Source organism: Elephas maximus, chromosome 9, assembly GCF_024166365.1.
Source record: "Elephas maximus indicus isolate mEleMax1 chromosome 9, mEleMax1 primary haplotype, whole genome shotgun sequence".
NCBI lineage: Eukaryota > Metazoa > Chordata > Mammalia > Proboscidea > Elephantidae > Elephas > Elephas maximus.
Genome location: NC_064827.1, coordinates 94,607,151 through 94,623,574, shown reverse-complemented (window position 1 = coordinate 94,623,574; position 16,424 = coordinate 94,607,151). Strand labels below are relative to the sequence as shown.

Sequence of the window (16,424 nt, the reverse complement as noted above, 5' to 3'; positions counted from 1 at the left end):
ATTTTGTACTATTCCTTATGCCTAAAATGTCTTTTTTTCTTGTTCCTACCTATCCAAATTTCTACTTCTATTCTATAGGGCTTGGCTCAAGTACACATGCCTTTAAGGAAAGCTTTTCTCATCTGCCCAAGTGGGGATAATTTCAGTCTGCTTTAGACTCCCACAGGATTACAACTGCTGGGACATTTAGGAAACTACTTGAAACTCCCAATTATGATGGTTTTTTTTGTTGTTGTTTATCTTCCTTAAGGGGTTCATTAGAGAGAAGCTATGACTGAGTCATCCTTTTTCTCCTACAGAAAAAGTCACACAGAGACCTCCCACAAAATGGAGGTCCCAAAATAAAGAAATCCAAATAAAAACCCTCTACCTGTTCCTCTTTGCTCGTTCTGCAGTACGCCAGGGCAGGAAACCTGACACACCAGGTGGTAGAGGTTCAGGGGCATAATGTTCTTTACCAAGGGTGTGTTTTCTTCCATTGTTTACAGGTTTTTTTGTAGCCAATCCTATATTTGAGGAAGCATTAAAAAAAAAAAAGAAGATGCACAGAAGGTCTAAAGAGCAATTATCACGTGTGCACACTCTTACAACAGTACAAACGTGTACTTGACAATGATGCCAAGGTTATCAAAAACAGGATCATTTTATAAAAATGTATACAGTTTGAGAACATAAGGTTTCTAAAGTGACAAGCTATCATTTTAACTAAATTATAAGCTGAGTACACGAGATGTGCAGAATATGTACTGGTAAATACACAACTTAAAGAAAGCAAGACTATACATACTTCTCATCACGTATCATGCAGATATATTCTGGAGTTTATTAAATCTTTGGCATTTAAGAGTCTCAAGGTCAGACAAACACAGATATAGCCCCTGACTCCTGCCAAACAGAGCCATCTAGATTAGACCAAAACTTCAATTTAAGACTGATTTTTCTCTGTAAAAACTGCCAAAGGTACAAGACTGAACCTTGCTGGGTACTAGGTGAGGCGATGTTGTTAGGTACCATTGAGTCAGTTCCAACTCACAGCAACCCCATGTACAACAGAACAAAACACCACTGGGTCCTGTGTCATCCTCACAATCATTATGATGCTTGAGCCTACTATTGTAGCCACTGTGTCAATCTGAGACAGGCAGCCTCAGAGCTCAGCACTTTTAAGAGATACCTGCTTTGGCTTATCCTCCTACACTGGGCAAAATAGGCTACATATTCTTCTGAAACTGCCCTTGACAAGATAACCACAGAACAGCCATAGTGGGCCCCAACCGGTGTTAGCAGGCTTTCTATGCTATCTCAACACTTCGAGTGACCTATTAGCTCATTAAGTGCAAAATACATATAAACATCCCACCGGAGAACAGAGCCCTTGTCTAGAGAAAATGCATAATCACTCCCAAACCCTAAGCCGCTGGACAGAAGGTCAACCCTGAATATTCACAATGAATTTACATTTCCTTGTCTTCTCTCTGCAAAAGCCCACCTCCCCCAGCGAACAGTCCTGGAGGCAGCAGCCCTGACTGCTCCTTTCCTTGTACAACAAAAAAAAGGAAATAAAGTTATATTCTATTTTTATTCCATTGTTATTGTTAATACCTTTTTTCAACCTAAATAAAAATTTTCGAAGAACATATTTTTTAAAATTTCAGGTAGCTTCCAAACGAAAGATTACTTGTTGTTAATTGTTCAGTGATCTTGTTATATAACTACACTTCCTGCAAACTTTTTTGTGGGAAATTAGCAGATTACAACATATACAAATATATTTTGTTTCCTCTATATTACTCCTTAGGAGCGCTGGTGGCGCAGGTTAAGTGCCTGGCTGACAACCAAAAGGTCAGCAGTTGGAACCCATTTAGCCACTCCTCGGGAGAAAGAGTACAGTCTTGGAAACCCTATGGGGCAGTTCTATCCTGTCCTATAGGGTCGCTATGAGTTGGAATTGACTCGACGGCAATGGGTTTAGTTTGGTTTATATTATTCCTTATAATTCTACTGTTTAAAACTTTAAAGTTACTCACAAGAAAGGGTCAGTTTCATATGACATTTGGCTTAACTTAGTCCACTATGCCATTCATTCTTATCATGTAAAAAAGCTGATTTGTGAGACTAAAGATAATGCGTTTTAGAAAATAAAATTTAAGATCTCTTCAGAAACAATACAAAAAAGTATCAGCAGAATTAGGGATACAAAATTTATATATTCAGGTGATTGTGAAATTTATGCTGCTGGTTGGTAAAGGGTTTGAAATACAAGATTTTTTTTTTTTTTTCCCATTACACCTGACCACAAAATTATAGGCTTGGTTTAAAAATTCTGGATTATTATTTGGAAGATCAAATATATACTATAGCAAACAGCTAGAGAACATTTTTCTAAAATGTTCCATCTAGGGTTAATAAACTTGTTTACAGCATTCTTTTATAAGGATTATATATATTTTAAATTTTTATCATCTTTGAAAGCAGCAGAGCAGTACCTGACTCAGTAACTGTAGGTACGAATCTGCAAAGAAGAAAAATGAGCAAGAGAAAAAATGGAACTGAGAAGAAGTTTTGTTTCCTATAGCATGGAAGGATAATTCTTCATTTAAAAAAAAATCACTCAAAAGCACAGCTGCTAAAATGAATTGTCATTAAAGCACACACCAAGTTTTAAATGCAAAATGTTAGAAGTAATCATCAACCGGGAAACTTACTCAAAGTAAACTTTTTGTGATCAAAAACAAAAAAGTTGGTTAATAATTAAAAAGAAAATATTAGCGTTCTTTTCATAACAATTCATTTACTGTTTCTCATTCCATAAATTCCCATAATTTGTGTTAGAACAATTATAGTGCTCATAATATGCATGCAGTCAACACTGGCTGTTACCTTCAATATCGCACAATGAGAAGAGATTTCTAATTTTAGCGAACTGGAACACATGAGGGGTACAAGTTCTAATAACATTAAAAAGCCAAGATAGAAAGGGTTACCAATTCGAATAGTAGCTTTTCCTTTTCGTCCACTTCCCAGAATTATAGTTCTCTTTTTCTGTCTAGCAGTTTTAGATGGTTCCTTTACCGATGGAGATGTTATCCACTGGTACTGGAAGAGAGATGATAAATATTCCATTTCACTAACAGGCAATTTATGAGGACGTGACCTTACTTGGATACTTTAAGTGGTTAAAAGGTTTGCGATCTGCATTTCTGGGACCCCAAATTAAAGAATCATACAATATTTTCAAAACCAGAAAAGCAAATTGATTTGACTGAAAATTTAAGATGGCAGACAAGTGCCTTAACAATTTTATTTTATTAAACAGAGAAGAAAAACAAGCAATTAAAGAGAAATTTTTCCTAGGAGATTAAAACATGTTATACCTCTGACTTAGCACTCGTTCCATTCTGGATAACTTTTTTGATAACTGCTTTCATCACTGAATGATCTAAAGTAAAATGAAAATGGAAATTACAGTAATTGTGTTCCAGTGACTATTCCGTTAAAAAAAAAGTCAACTAATTATTGCTTGTCCTATAAAATTAAACATCAAATTTGGATTACTGCAATTACATACCCACTTCCCCCTTGAGTATCCTAACTTCTTCCTCAAAAACATAAGATAAAAGCATGCCACCATGCATATTGCTACCATTTTGGTGGCAGCAAAGACCAAATCTGTACACTTTGGATCTAAAGTAGCTTCAGGTACAGCTGGCTAGACAGCCAAGAGCTTGGGCATTATCCAGGCACTCAGATACTTAATGGGCATCTTAAACTTAATACAGCCAAACTTAAGTCTTGATACCCCCTCAAAGTTGTGCCTCCCCCAGCGTTCCCCCTCAGTAATGGTACTACCCAGTTGCACACATTATTATTTGGACTTTATTTTTTTATTTATTGTGCTTTAAGTGTAAGTTTACGAATCAAGTCAGTCTCTTACACAAATACTTATATACACCTCGCTATGTACCCCTAGCTGCTCCTCCCCTACTGAGACAGCACACTCTTTCTCTCCACCCTGTATTTCCCGTGTCCATTCAACCAGCTCCTGTCTCCCTCCGCCTTCTCATCTCCCCTCCAGACAGAAGCTGCCCACATAGTTTCATGTGTCTACTTGAGCCAAGAAGCTCACTCTAGGAGTTTTTAGAAAATTATTCTTTTCTTTATACCACACACCTAATCAATGTGCAAGTCCTGTCAGCTACATCCTTAAAACATAACCTGAATTAAACTACTTTTCACTATCTTCAACCTCCCACCCTAGTCTAAGCCACAACCTTCTCTCACCTGGACCACCTCACATGGTAGTCTCCTAACTGGTTTATTTTCCTTCTTGCCTCCACCTATAGTTTATTATACCAGGGTGATCATTCTGAAACACTACTGGGATCATGCCATTTTCTAGCTCAAAACGCTCCTGTCGCTTTGAGCTCTCTCAGCTGTTAAGGCCTTATCAGAGGAGGCCCCTGGCTAGCTCTCTGATCTCATCACTCCCTCACTCAGCGCTCTAGCCAAGTCGGCCTCCTTGCTTTTCCTTAAATACTCCTGCCCACCCTGCCACCTCACTGTCTGTGTGCTCACTGCTTCCTGGTCCTGGAAAGTTCCTCCAGATCCTTCCATGCACCACTTCTTTCCTTCACTCACATTTCTGCTCAAATGTCACTTCTTCAGTGAAGCAGTCCCTGAAAAACCTATCTTAAACAGTTCTACTCGTTTCCCTTCTGTCTCCTTACCTTATGGTATTCTCGGACCTTCTACTATCTAAAATTACATTACTTTTTGTTTACTTGTTTATACCTGAACTCCTCCACTAGAATGTAAGGTCCATGAGGGCAAGACTTTGTCTATGCTCTTACTGCCTAAACCAGTGTCTAGCCCAGAGAAGGTTAAAAAAAAAAAAACAAATGTTGTCAAATTAACATATGAATGAAATGCCCTTTCCAAGGACTCAGGTTTCACAAAAAGGAAATAATGCTCTTGGTGGGAACAGGCTTATTATTTAGGTTCACCTCTACTCAGACTAGCAGCCAATAGCAATTTGCAAGTATAACCCATTTTAATCAGTAAATCAGCTGTTAAAAACATAAAAGGAGGAGCAAGATTAAAAAAGTATAAAATTAGGAAAATAATCACACTGAGTTTTTAAAAACTGCCAATTCATATCAAATTCTTCTTGTTTTATTTGTTAATCAATGAAAAAAATGTGGTGACATACCAACGAGTGGATTTTTTCTTATATCCAGAATGACCAAAGTTCTGTTGGTTTCAAGGGCCTTTAGAAAAGCTTCTGCTCCTTCATTGGTGAGGCCACACTGCTGCAGGTCGAGTGCTTACGATGAAAGACAAAAGGTCACTAGCCAGCTCCATACAGCTGTAACATACAGACAACTCTTATACATGCAAGAGAGATTCCTGCACAACACTAGTCAAGGCAGGTTTTTAATCTTTGGTATTGAAAAAATAAAAACAGAAAAACATATGCATACACGTAACTGAAAATCCAATAAAAAACCCTTCTTGGATGTGCCATGACCATCCTCTCGTTAGAGTACCAGTAAACCAACATATTTTACAATTACAGTGTCAAAGGGTAAATGCACATAACCCACTGGTCTTTTGAACATCGCTGAATGACGCTCTGTCCGCCATCAGCAAAGATGCTCGTGGCAGTGTAAATCTCACTGGCAAAAACTGGGTGGCGTTCAGAAACTGCACTGCATTCTTTTGATCGTGATCGTAAGCTCCAGGTAACGCTCAGTCGCATTGAAAAATAGAAAAGAAAACAAAAGAAATGTAAGAACTGTCAGTTTTAGAATAAAAATGACAGAAAAAGGAGTCTAAGAGGATGCAAATAATTCAAACCCAAAGGGTGTGTAAATAGAGAATATATGTCAAAAATCTATAATAAAAGAATGACGGTGAAGAACTATCTCTTGGTAAAAGGTCAGGCAAAGAAAAGAACTAATGGTCATAAATCCTACAGTACTGAGTTGACCAACCTACTTATTTAAATTAAAGGGATCATCACAAAAGCATAGGTATAAAAAAGATTGTAACACAGGAAAATATCATAAACCTTTTTAAAAATACCATATATACACTAGTACATTAAAACAAATGAAATCTTTTAAAACCCTAGAAATGACACACAGAAATAATAAATCGGATATATGGATCTGATGAAATATGATGCAACCCTTACAAACTCGTACCACAGAAGAATGGGCACAGGATAGAATAAACACTAGTCAAATTAATAAAAATAGCTAGTAAATCTCACCAGTAAATCAAGTGAATATAAATTACAGCAATGAAATATGAATGTTTCCACAGCAGATTAGGCCAAGGTCACATAACAAAAACCTTTAAAATGTACACAGCCTTTTAATCCAGCAAATCTCCTTCTAAGACATTAAAGAAACAGAGGTGTGGGCAAGGATGTGTATCAAAACACTGTTTATTACAGTGAAAAACTGGAAACATCTTACATATCCAACGAGAATAAATTAGCTAAATGTACTAAGTATACCCATGTAATGAAACCCTGAACAGTCACTGAAAATGACATGAGATGTTAAGTTTGTTGACTTAAGATGTCCACGTTATACGAAGTAAAAAGAGCTATAAAATTTAGACAGTCATCCCACTTTTACTAAAAAACAAACAAACAAAAAACCCAGCATCTTCCCCTCCTGTGAAAACTGGAAGGAAATACACCACAGCAGACCAAAATGTTGAGGCCAGTTATTTCTGGATGGTGAAATCATGGATGCTTATCGTATTTTCTAATTTGCCACAATGATTATGAATCATCTTTGAAAATTTTTAAAGTTTTAAAAAGTGACACAACCCAATGTTTGTGAGGATGACGGTCTTGCATCTACTGCTAGTGTTAACGATAAAATGGCCGAGCATTTCTGGAAGACGATTTGGCGATACGCATCAAAAGGGTTCAAAACACGTTTTACTGAGTAATACTTTGAATTATTCTAGGAAGTAATCTAGATGGGCACAGAAACATATATACAAGATGTCTACAACACAGCTGTTCACAATAGGGGAAAAGTACAAACTGTCTCTGTATCTAACAGCAGGGTACCGATCAGATAAGTGATTACACAACAACATAACGCAGCACTACATTAAGTGGGTGAAGGAAGCAGGATTATTCAATAGTAAGTATACCGTGATTCCATTTTTGTAATTTCTAGGTATACAAACATATTTATAGAAAAAAAAAAAGACCAAAAGTAATGCCAAAATGAACAGTGATTATCTCTGGATATTAAGATTATGGATGAGATCATAAAGGAACACACGTACTTTTACAGAAGTGCAAAAGCAAAATAAAAGCTATTGGGGAAAAAGAGGCTTTTTATATCTTACGACAACACTAATGTGCCAAAAGCCAAGCATATTTAATACAAAAAATTGAACATTTCCCATTTTTAGAAGTTCATTTAACATACCTCTAAGCCATAGATCCTCACTAAGAGATTCTGCAAATGCACTTGCGCCTAGGTCACCAACAAGTGTGTTGCAGTTGAAAGTGACACGCCTTAAGCCAGCCATACAGTCAAGGTCAGGTCTCCTATAGCGAAGACTCTCAGCCCAGGTTTCTTCGTGTCTTCTCATGGTCTGATACTTCAAAGGTTCAATAGATTAAGATTAAGATGCTTGAATATGGCAAGAGGGTATGCCTACTAAACCCCAAAACAAAAACAAACCAACCTAACCAGTTGCCGTTGAGTCAATTCTGACTCATGGAGACCCCATGTTTTTCAGAGTAGAGCTGTGCGCAATAGGGTTTTATGCCTACTAAATATGGCTTATTATGCCAGAAATTTACACACACATTCTAACTATAGATGCCAGGAAATTTAACGTAAGAGAACAAACAATACATTCCAGCTTAGGAGTCAGATCACCCAGGTTCTAGTCTACCACTGATGAGTTGTGTAACCCACCACTGCATGACCTGTCACTGATAGATTGTTTAAACTTTGACAACTCAATTAACTTTTACGAGTTGTATTTTCCTTGTTTGCCAAGTCAGAAAATGGCTCTAAATCCTATAATTGCTGAGCCTCTAAATTATATCATTCTGTCCTCCAGTGGTCTCCAAGTATTTCTAACCAGGCAACCTAAAAATAAGTATTTTTTGAACATGTATCTCACTTATTAATAAATTATACATATGAAATTCTATACAAATATTTTATGTACATTGTAAGTTACATAAGAACAACAGATACTAAAATAGAAATGAGACAAAAATATAAACAGTTCTAATATTTTGTTATCCTAACCCAATGGATCTTGCAATTTCTTAGGGTATGCATAGCAATTTTAGAGGTCTGTTTGGAAACCCTGGTGGCATACCGGTTAAGTGCTACAGCTGCTAACCAAAGGGTCAGCAGTTCGAATCCACCAGGCACTCCTTGGGAACTCAATGGGGCAGTTCTACTCTGTCCTGTTGTGTCACTATGAGTCAGAATCGACTCGATGGCACTGGGTTTGGTTATATGCAAAGTCAGTCTAATAAGCCATAGAAAACTTCTGGTTTGATTTTTAAACATATATATGCCTTAAAGATAAACTATAATCAATTCTTAGCATTTGTAAGGTAAACTTTCGTAATAGGGAACGCTGACTTTAAAAGAAAAAAAATCCATTACTTTCTTGAATAACAAAAGACTCAAAGCTCCTATGATATTCTAAAAGGAAAATCCTTACTGTCATTTTTCCATTAAGAATAAAAGCATCAAGAGACTGGAGGAATCCCCAGGACTCCGGCCCCTGGACACCCTTCTAACTCAGAAGTGAAGCCACTCCCAAAGTTCACCTTTCAGCCAAAGATGAGGCCTGGTGGCACAAGTGGTTCAGAGCTGGGCTGCTAACCAAAAGGTCGGCAGTTTGAATCTGCCAACTCTCCTTGGAAACCCTATGGGATAGTTCTACTCCCTTCTATAGGGTTGCTATGAGTTGGAATTGACTCGACAGCAATGGGTTTGGTTTTGGTTTATAAGACAAACAATAAAACATATGAGGAATGTGCTTCTTAGTTCAATCAAGTATATGAAATCAAATGGGCAACACCTGCCCTGGAACAAAGATGAGAAGGCGTGAAGGGGCAGGAAAACTGGATGGACAAATGGACATGGTGAACTCGGAGTGGAAAGGGAAAGGCGGAAAGTGCTGACATAATGTGAGACTGCAGCCAATGCCATGAAACAATTTGCGCGTATATTTTTGAATGAGAAACTGATTTGCTCTGTAAGCTTTAACCTAAATCACAAAATAAATAAAAGCATCAAGCAGAAATAACAGCAAAGTGCTTATTATGCACCAGGCTCTACTTTATGCAAATTAGTTCATTTAATGCTCATAATGACCAATAAAGTAGATTTTATTATATACATTTTGCAGCTGAGAAACTTAGGCACAGAGATGTTAAGTAATTTACTCAGGGTCACGAGCTATTAAGTGAGAGAACTGGCATTTGAACCTAGGTTATCTGGCTCCAGAATCCACGCTCTTGATTACTATCTATATCAGGGGTCAGTGGACTTGCTCTATAAAGGCTCAGATAGGAAATACTTTCAGCTTAGTAGGACATACAGTTTCTGTTGCAAATATTCAACTCTGCCGCTGTAGTGCAAAAAGCAGCCACAGAGACTACGTAAACAAATGGGTGTGGCTATGTTTCAAAAAACTTTACTGACCAAAAAACAGTTAGTGAATCAGGTTTGGTCATAACCTGATTTGTACTACAAACTACTAAAAAGGTGTCATGTCAAATTAATAACTAACTTTAGGGCTTAAGATAATAGTTATAATCACTATAAAGTTGTTCAGGCATCGTTTAAAATTATCCATCTACATTTTTTCTAACAATGTTTTAAAAGTTATTTACAAAACTTTAACGTGATTTTTCTTACTTTATAAATTACAACCGTTAACAATAAAGATTTGAATCATTTCAGTCAAGTGAGGGCTGTAATAACAAATATTTCTTCCCAGTGCCACAGAAAACATTTTCAGTAACTAAAAATACATGAAAGTATTACTCATCACGTGTTATATATCAAACCTCTTATTTCTAAGATTAAGTTTACCAGCTTTACTAAATGGTAGGACCCCAAATTTCAAACTGGTCATTCTTTCTGAAAACTAAAGCTGCCAATCACCATATGCATGAAGAAACAAAAAATAACTACCATCTTGTATCAAAATATTAATGTGCTTCAATCACATAAGTTCTCAGGAAAGCATAAACATAAAATCACCTTTAAGATCTTGGCCATGTGATCTGCTCCTTGCCATGTCAGATTACACCCCGTGAAGTTTACAGTCTTTAGAGTGATAAAGTTCTTTATACCTTGACAAATAACTAAAAGGAAATACACACAATAAGATGAAGAGCCTACACAACTTGGTCAGTCTTGATTAATTCACATTATTTAGTTCATAGCCATATTCTTAAAATGCACCAACTAACGGATTGGTGCATTCTAAAACATGCCAGTAACAAAGTGTTACTCCAGTTTACAGTAAGAGTGTAATTCTAGTTAGAAGCTAAAACTGAATACTCTGAATGCTGCAAATGTTATTCTCCACCATTTAGCCCAGTAATATAGATGACCTTTTGAAGCATATGAAAGAAAAAAAACCCTAAACAGCAAGACTCTTCCTACTTTCATTTCCGACGACACATCTAAATCTCTATGATCAATCAATAATTTAACTATAAACCAAGAATTTTATTAGGTGCTAAGCAGTATGCTCAAGCAATATAAGACAGAGGATGTCAAACTCTGTTTCCTCAAATTGAAATGCAGACTTCCTTACCCCTCCAGACCATTACCCTACTCAGTGAACACACCAACTCTCAAGGATCTCAATCCAAGGTCGCCTTCTCTGTGAGTCCTTCTGTGACTCTCCCATCAAGTTTGCTGGCCTTCTGCGTGCTCCCATAGCACTTTGCATACATTTCCTATTTCGGCGCATTATAATCGTACTTGCACCTATGTACATTTGCATTTCTCTTTGTATCTTCCTATTGCCCCCCTTCCACAAACATTTTTTGGAGGAGATCCTAACAAGATGAACATGTACAAAAATCAGAGAATACCAAATACTATATATTCAGGGTACAAGTGACACTTGACCAAAGATTGGACAGGCAATGGAGGCAGTCCAGGCAGAAATGGTAGCAAGAAGAAGGTGCAGACAGGAATTAACATGCCATTTAGGGAATCATGAGGCCAGTCTGATGGGACACCAGTTACACAGGATTTAAACTCACTTTCTAAACCTCCATCTCCAATTGGACAATTTGCAAGAGACAGGTGCACCAAAGAAGATGATTTATTCAATCCCTTTAAAGGGGAAAAAAGTTAAAAATTAATAACATTGAAGTTTTTTTTCCCCAAAAAGCAACTATGAAATGTTTACCGGGCACATTCCCGAAAGCTTACCTTTGTTAAAACAGTCAAATCTCTCTCTCTCAGAACCAGCCCATTCAGCTCCAGGTTCCTGAGAGCACCTGATACACTTAAACAGCCTTTCAGGGCTTTACACAGCTGGAAGGATATGTCTCTGGATCTTACCGCAGGAATCCGACTTCTATAAACTTTACTTCTGTCAGAAACTAAAGCAAAAGGTTTTTGTAAAATTAGTGATTTCATCCACACATTTAACCAACATTAGAAAGCATCTGCTCTGTGTTAGGCACAGAAACAACTCATGCCCTGAGAGTCCCCCTTAAGAAGGGAAACGAGTAAATTCAAAACTTCAGCCATATGAGATATATACACAGAGGTTCTTATTAAAGCAAAGCGGTTACATCCAAGTGAAGGCTTCAAGATAATGCTGACGCTCAATCAAGAGAGATGAGTGTGACCTCTTGGGGTAGGTGTGGGAGATGCATTATCTTTAGAGGGACCGGCAGGTGGAAAGGCATCCAAGCCTGAGACCTGTCAGGCACTGTAAAAACCGCAGGCAGGTATGACTAAAACCTAGGCGTGCAAGACAGAGTCAGAAATTAAAATAGAGAAGTCGGCCTAAACTAGACTGAGAGGGAGTATGCGTTTTGTCTCACAGGCAGTGAAGACCAGAGCTGCTACTGTCACATAAGGTGCCTCCGGCAGGTAGAAAAACATACTTGGCATACCAATTAAATAAAGACAACCTTCTGAGGGGAACAATTAGGAAAAGGCACCTATTGCAGGCAGATCAATTTAAAAAAGCACCCCTTCCTCAGCGCCAACAGAGCCCATGGAGAACGCAAGTTTGACTTCAGCTCCCACCTGCATCCTCTTCTGCTGGGTGACTTTGTGCAGGACACAAGCTGTGCAACTAATGCGCTGGTCCCAGTGAGGACCAGCTGTTTTAAACATATTTGGCTTTTCATTTTAGAAAGATCACTTGGGCTGAGGTAGGTAATGAATGGTGAGCTAAGGGGCAGGAAAGCCAGCAAGGAGCTTCTGCAATAGTCCAGTCAAAAAGTAACGGCGGATGAACAAGCAGTACTTAGGAGGATAAAACTTACATCCTAAACACATACAGGAAATAAAGGCTCAGTTAAGGAAATCTGAAATGGTCTCTGTAATGCACTTTTCCTACATTCGGGATAAAATATTAGGCAAGATCAAATACATTAGCTTTCACTCTAACAAGAATTAACTTTGCTGTTAATTTTGTCGTTGATTCTGAGCAAGTCACTCAATTCTATGCATCTGCTGCCTCATCTGAAAATAAGAGTTGGCCGAAGTTATAGACAAGGTCCCTCTCACCTGTAATTTCTTTTGATTTCTGAGTTATTACTTAGGTTAAGAAAAGTCCCTTCTCAGGTAGAGAACAGTTCCTACACCTGAGATGCAGAGAATAACCTGACTTCTTTTCAGCAGATGTGCTGAACTGTCTTTGCAGTGCCATGCCCAGAAAAGGTGACAGGTGTTGTTTTTGTTGACTAATCAACAATCATTCTCTCTCCCAGATCTTCACACCCTCGCTCTCAGCTGGCTCCTTCTTCTCGGCTTATGAACATACTGAAGACTATCCATTTAAAAAAGAAAATCTTTCAGACCCACAATTTTCTGGATCTTCTGGTAACCTCAGTCCCTCCTGTGCCTTCAACCACCAAGCCTTCGTAAAGTCCCAATCTATATCTTGGGCCCAGTCTTCTCTCCAGGCCTGCCAGCAGACATGTTTAGATGCTCCACAGCTAGTAACACATTTAAAAATGAGCTAAGATTCTCTCCCACCACAACCTGTTCCTGCTGTGCTCCGCTTCTCAGGGAAATAATAGAAACTGTCACCCAAGTAAGGAACCTGGGAATTCTCTTGCCTTATCTCTTGCTGACCTCCCTCTTCTAACTGGTTACCAGGCCCCATGCATTTGTCTCTTTGATTTCTGAAATCCAGTCCCACCTCTCAATTCCCACATCTTAATTTGAGCCCTTACCATACCCTTACTAGTTGTCAAGTCGGTTCCAACTCATGGTGACCCCATGTGTGTCAAAGTAGAACTGCACTCCACACAGTTTTTAAAGGCTGATTTTTCATAAATAGATCACCAGGCCTTTCTTCCTAGGTGCCTCTGGGTGGACTTGAATCTCCAACCTTTTGGTTAGCAGCCGAGCACATTAACCGTTTGTGACACCCTACAGAATTCACTCTCCTTCCAATCGGCTGCCCTCCATATGGACGTCAGAGAGAGCTCCCAAATTTAAAGTAAATTTCATTGCTTCCCAGCTTAAAAACCCTTCCATGATTCCCCACAGCCTTCAGGATAAAATTCTAACACCTTAACAGGACAAACAAGGACCCTCCCTGTTTGGCCACCAACAGGTGTTGAGTCTCAACATTTCCTGTTCTTTCTCAAACCCTAAGTTACAGTCTAGCTCCTCATTTTTGCCATGTTATTTCATTATGTCCAAGGCTTTCACACAAGCTGCTCTCTCCTGCCATCAGCTAGCTTCTACACAGCCTTCAAAATTTAGTTCAGTTGGCACCTCCTCCAGGAAGCCTTCCCTGAATTCTCTCTTCAATTTTCAATTTCCTGAGCTCACTTCTACCACAACACTGACCGTGGTGCACGTGTTCACTTGTCTCCAACACAGTGCTTGCGGAAGGCTGAACTTGTTCTAGTGCCAGGATATTTTACATGCTAACTCCCTTTAGCCCTAAGAACCCATGGAAAGAATTGTTTTTAATGCCTTTTTATAAGTGTGGGGATTGTAGTTCAAAAAGATTAAGTAACTTTACCTCAAGTCACTGAAGGCTAAGTCCTGGAATTCTAACTCCAGCCTGTCTCCAACACTTGTGCCTTTTCACTTATGCTACTAATTAAAATCTTTTTTTTTAATTTGCCTGGATCAATAAAAATCAACAACAAGGTGGGCATGTATTCATTTCCTAACTGCTTTATTCTCCATTAGGCAAAACCACTCAATAAAATCTGTAACAGTTGTCTAACGCTGTAAGGATGTCCCAAACTCTGCGAAGCGCTGTACAACTATTAACTCAGCTGCTGAATTCTTGAGTCCTGTTACTAATTCCAAATTACAGAAAAGAAAACTGAGGCTTAGAGACCTAGAGTGACTTGCTGATAAGTGTCCAAGACCGCCTAACAGGTCTACTGCACCCAGGCTCCGGCACTGAGCGCACAGGGCTCCATCCTGGACAGTTCGAGACTGGTCTAGAAGACAACACAGCACGGACACGGGGGCACGGCAGGCGGGATCTACAAACCTGTTTCTCCAAGCCACGGTTGGAAGAAACTCTTTATAGAGATCAAGGGCAGGTTTTTGTTAACCTTCAGGGTGCTCAGGAGGGGCGCCCAGTCCACGACGCGGAGGCGGTCGGCGTCGAAGTCCAGCACGCCCTCGCGGAGGCAGGCGCGCACGGCGGCGAGCGGCACCGAGTCCTGCAGCGCGCACAGGTACTCGTAGTGCGAGTAGAAGTCGGCCGCGCTGTCGCGGCGCAGCTTCACCGACTCGATCATGGCGAGACGGGTAGGCTCGGGGGTTCGCCCGCCGCGGAGACGACGCCCGCACCCCCCCTGGGAGCCCCCGGCTGGCCGCCTGCTCCACTCGGGTGTCCACAGCCCCGCCGGCCGCGGCCCCACGCCGGGCCCTGGAGCGGCCGCTCGGGCAGAAGACGCGGAACTCGGCCCGGCTAGGCGGGCCCCTGGACGCCGCGCTCCCGCGCCGCCTCCCGCGCCGCGGTCCCAGCCGTTAGCGCCCGCCTCATGGCTGTCGGCAGCTAGCGGGGCTGCAGTTTAGCCGGCGGGCAAGTGCCGGCCACGGTCTGCGCCCGAAAAACGTCAGCGCGCTGGCCGTGCGTCAGCACGCAGGCCCCGCCCCTAGCAGGGGGCGTGTCGTAAGGAGGTGGGGCGGCTAGGTCTTTGTGTTTGCAGTGCCCGGAGTGCCTCGGAGTACAATCAACAAACAAGGAGGACGCACGAACAGCTTAGGGACTGTGTGCTCTGTCGTCCGCTAAGTCATTTATGTCAGTGTTAATTTCTACAAACAATTCTTAATTTCTGTAGTTTTTACCTATCTTATATGATTGCTACCACACTGTAAAGTGTTCCGTGAATTCAGGACATTATTGCGATTGCTAATAATCTGGTCTAATCATGAGAAAGGCCCTGGCTGGTGCAAAGTGTTAACCAACAATCCTGCTTAGTGGAAGGTTGGAGGTTCGAGTTCACCCAGACGTGCTTCTGAAGAAAGGCCTGGTCATCTATTTCCCCCCCAAATCAGCCATTGAAAACCCTGTGGAGCACAGTTCTACTCTGCGTTAGAATTGAGTCTACGGCAACTGGTTTGTTGGCTGAAATCATGAAGAAAACATCAAATTCCAATAGTCATCCTACAATATACTTGACCAATACTCCTCAAAACAGTCAAGGGAATAAATATTAAAAGAAAAATTTGAGAAGCTATGGGAGCACAAAGGAGCCTAGAGACAGGACAGCTTCATGGTATGCGGCATCACGTATGGGATCCTGAAACAGAAAACGACATTAAGTATAAACTAAGGAAATGTGAATAAATATGGACTTGAGTTAATGATAATGTATGAATGTACCATGATAATGTAAGATGTTAATAATAGAGAAGCTGGGTGGGGGGGTGGCAAATTTTCATATATTCATGTAGGAAGATACCCATGATATATTGTAAAATGAAACAGACAAGTTACAGAACAAACGGATAGTACTATGCCCACCATAATGTGAGATTATGGGAACAGAAACCGTATCTGTCTTATTTATCTGTCACATCTCTCATTAATACAGGGGACACTTAATTTTTGGATTGAATGTTGTAAGTGCACGGAAAATAACCTGGAAGAATAAATATTGCATTTATTATTACTGGTTATTCATATCTGGGAAATAGGATTGGAGTGGTGGT

At 39.9% G+C, this 16,424-nt stretch overlaps 1 protein-coding gene across 2 annotated transcripts in view; it reads right to left on the bottom strand.

The window, feature by feature from the left end:
- The window catches only part of CEP78 (centrosomal protein 78), a 38,316-nt gene extending 22,988 nt beyond the window's left edge, over positions 1–15,328 (bottom strand). For both annotated transcript variants that reach the window (XM_049897018.1, XM_049897019.1), the window contains exons 1-9: positions 14,752–15,328; positions 11,475–11,647; positions 11,303–11,375; positions 10,284–10,387; positions 7,464–7,638; positions 5,210–5,323; positions 3,375–3,439; positions 2,985–3,096; positions 371–506 (exon numbers count right to left, since the gene is read on the bottom strand). In XM_049897018.1, coding sequence (XP_049752975.1) covers positions 371–506; positions 2,985–3,096; positions 3,375–3,439; positions 5,210–5,323; positions 7,464–7,638; positions 10,284–10,387; positions 11,303–11,375; positions 11,475–11,647; positions 14,752–15,004 — 1,205 coding nt within the window. In that variant the 5' untranslated portion in view covers positions 15,005–15,328. The remainder of the gene's footprint in view (positions 1–370; positions 507–2,984; positions 3,097–3,374; positions 3,440–5,209; positions 5,324–7,463; positions 7,639–10,283; positions 10,388–11,302; positions 11,376–11,474; positions 11,648–14,751) is intronic.
- Positions 15,329–16,424: the final 1,096 nt, after the last annotated feature.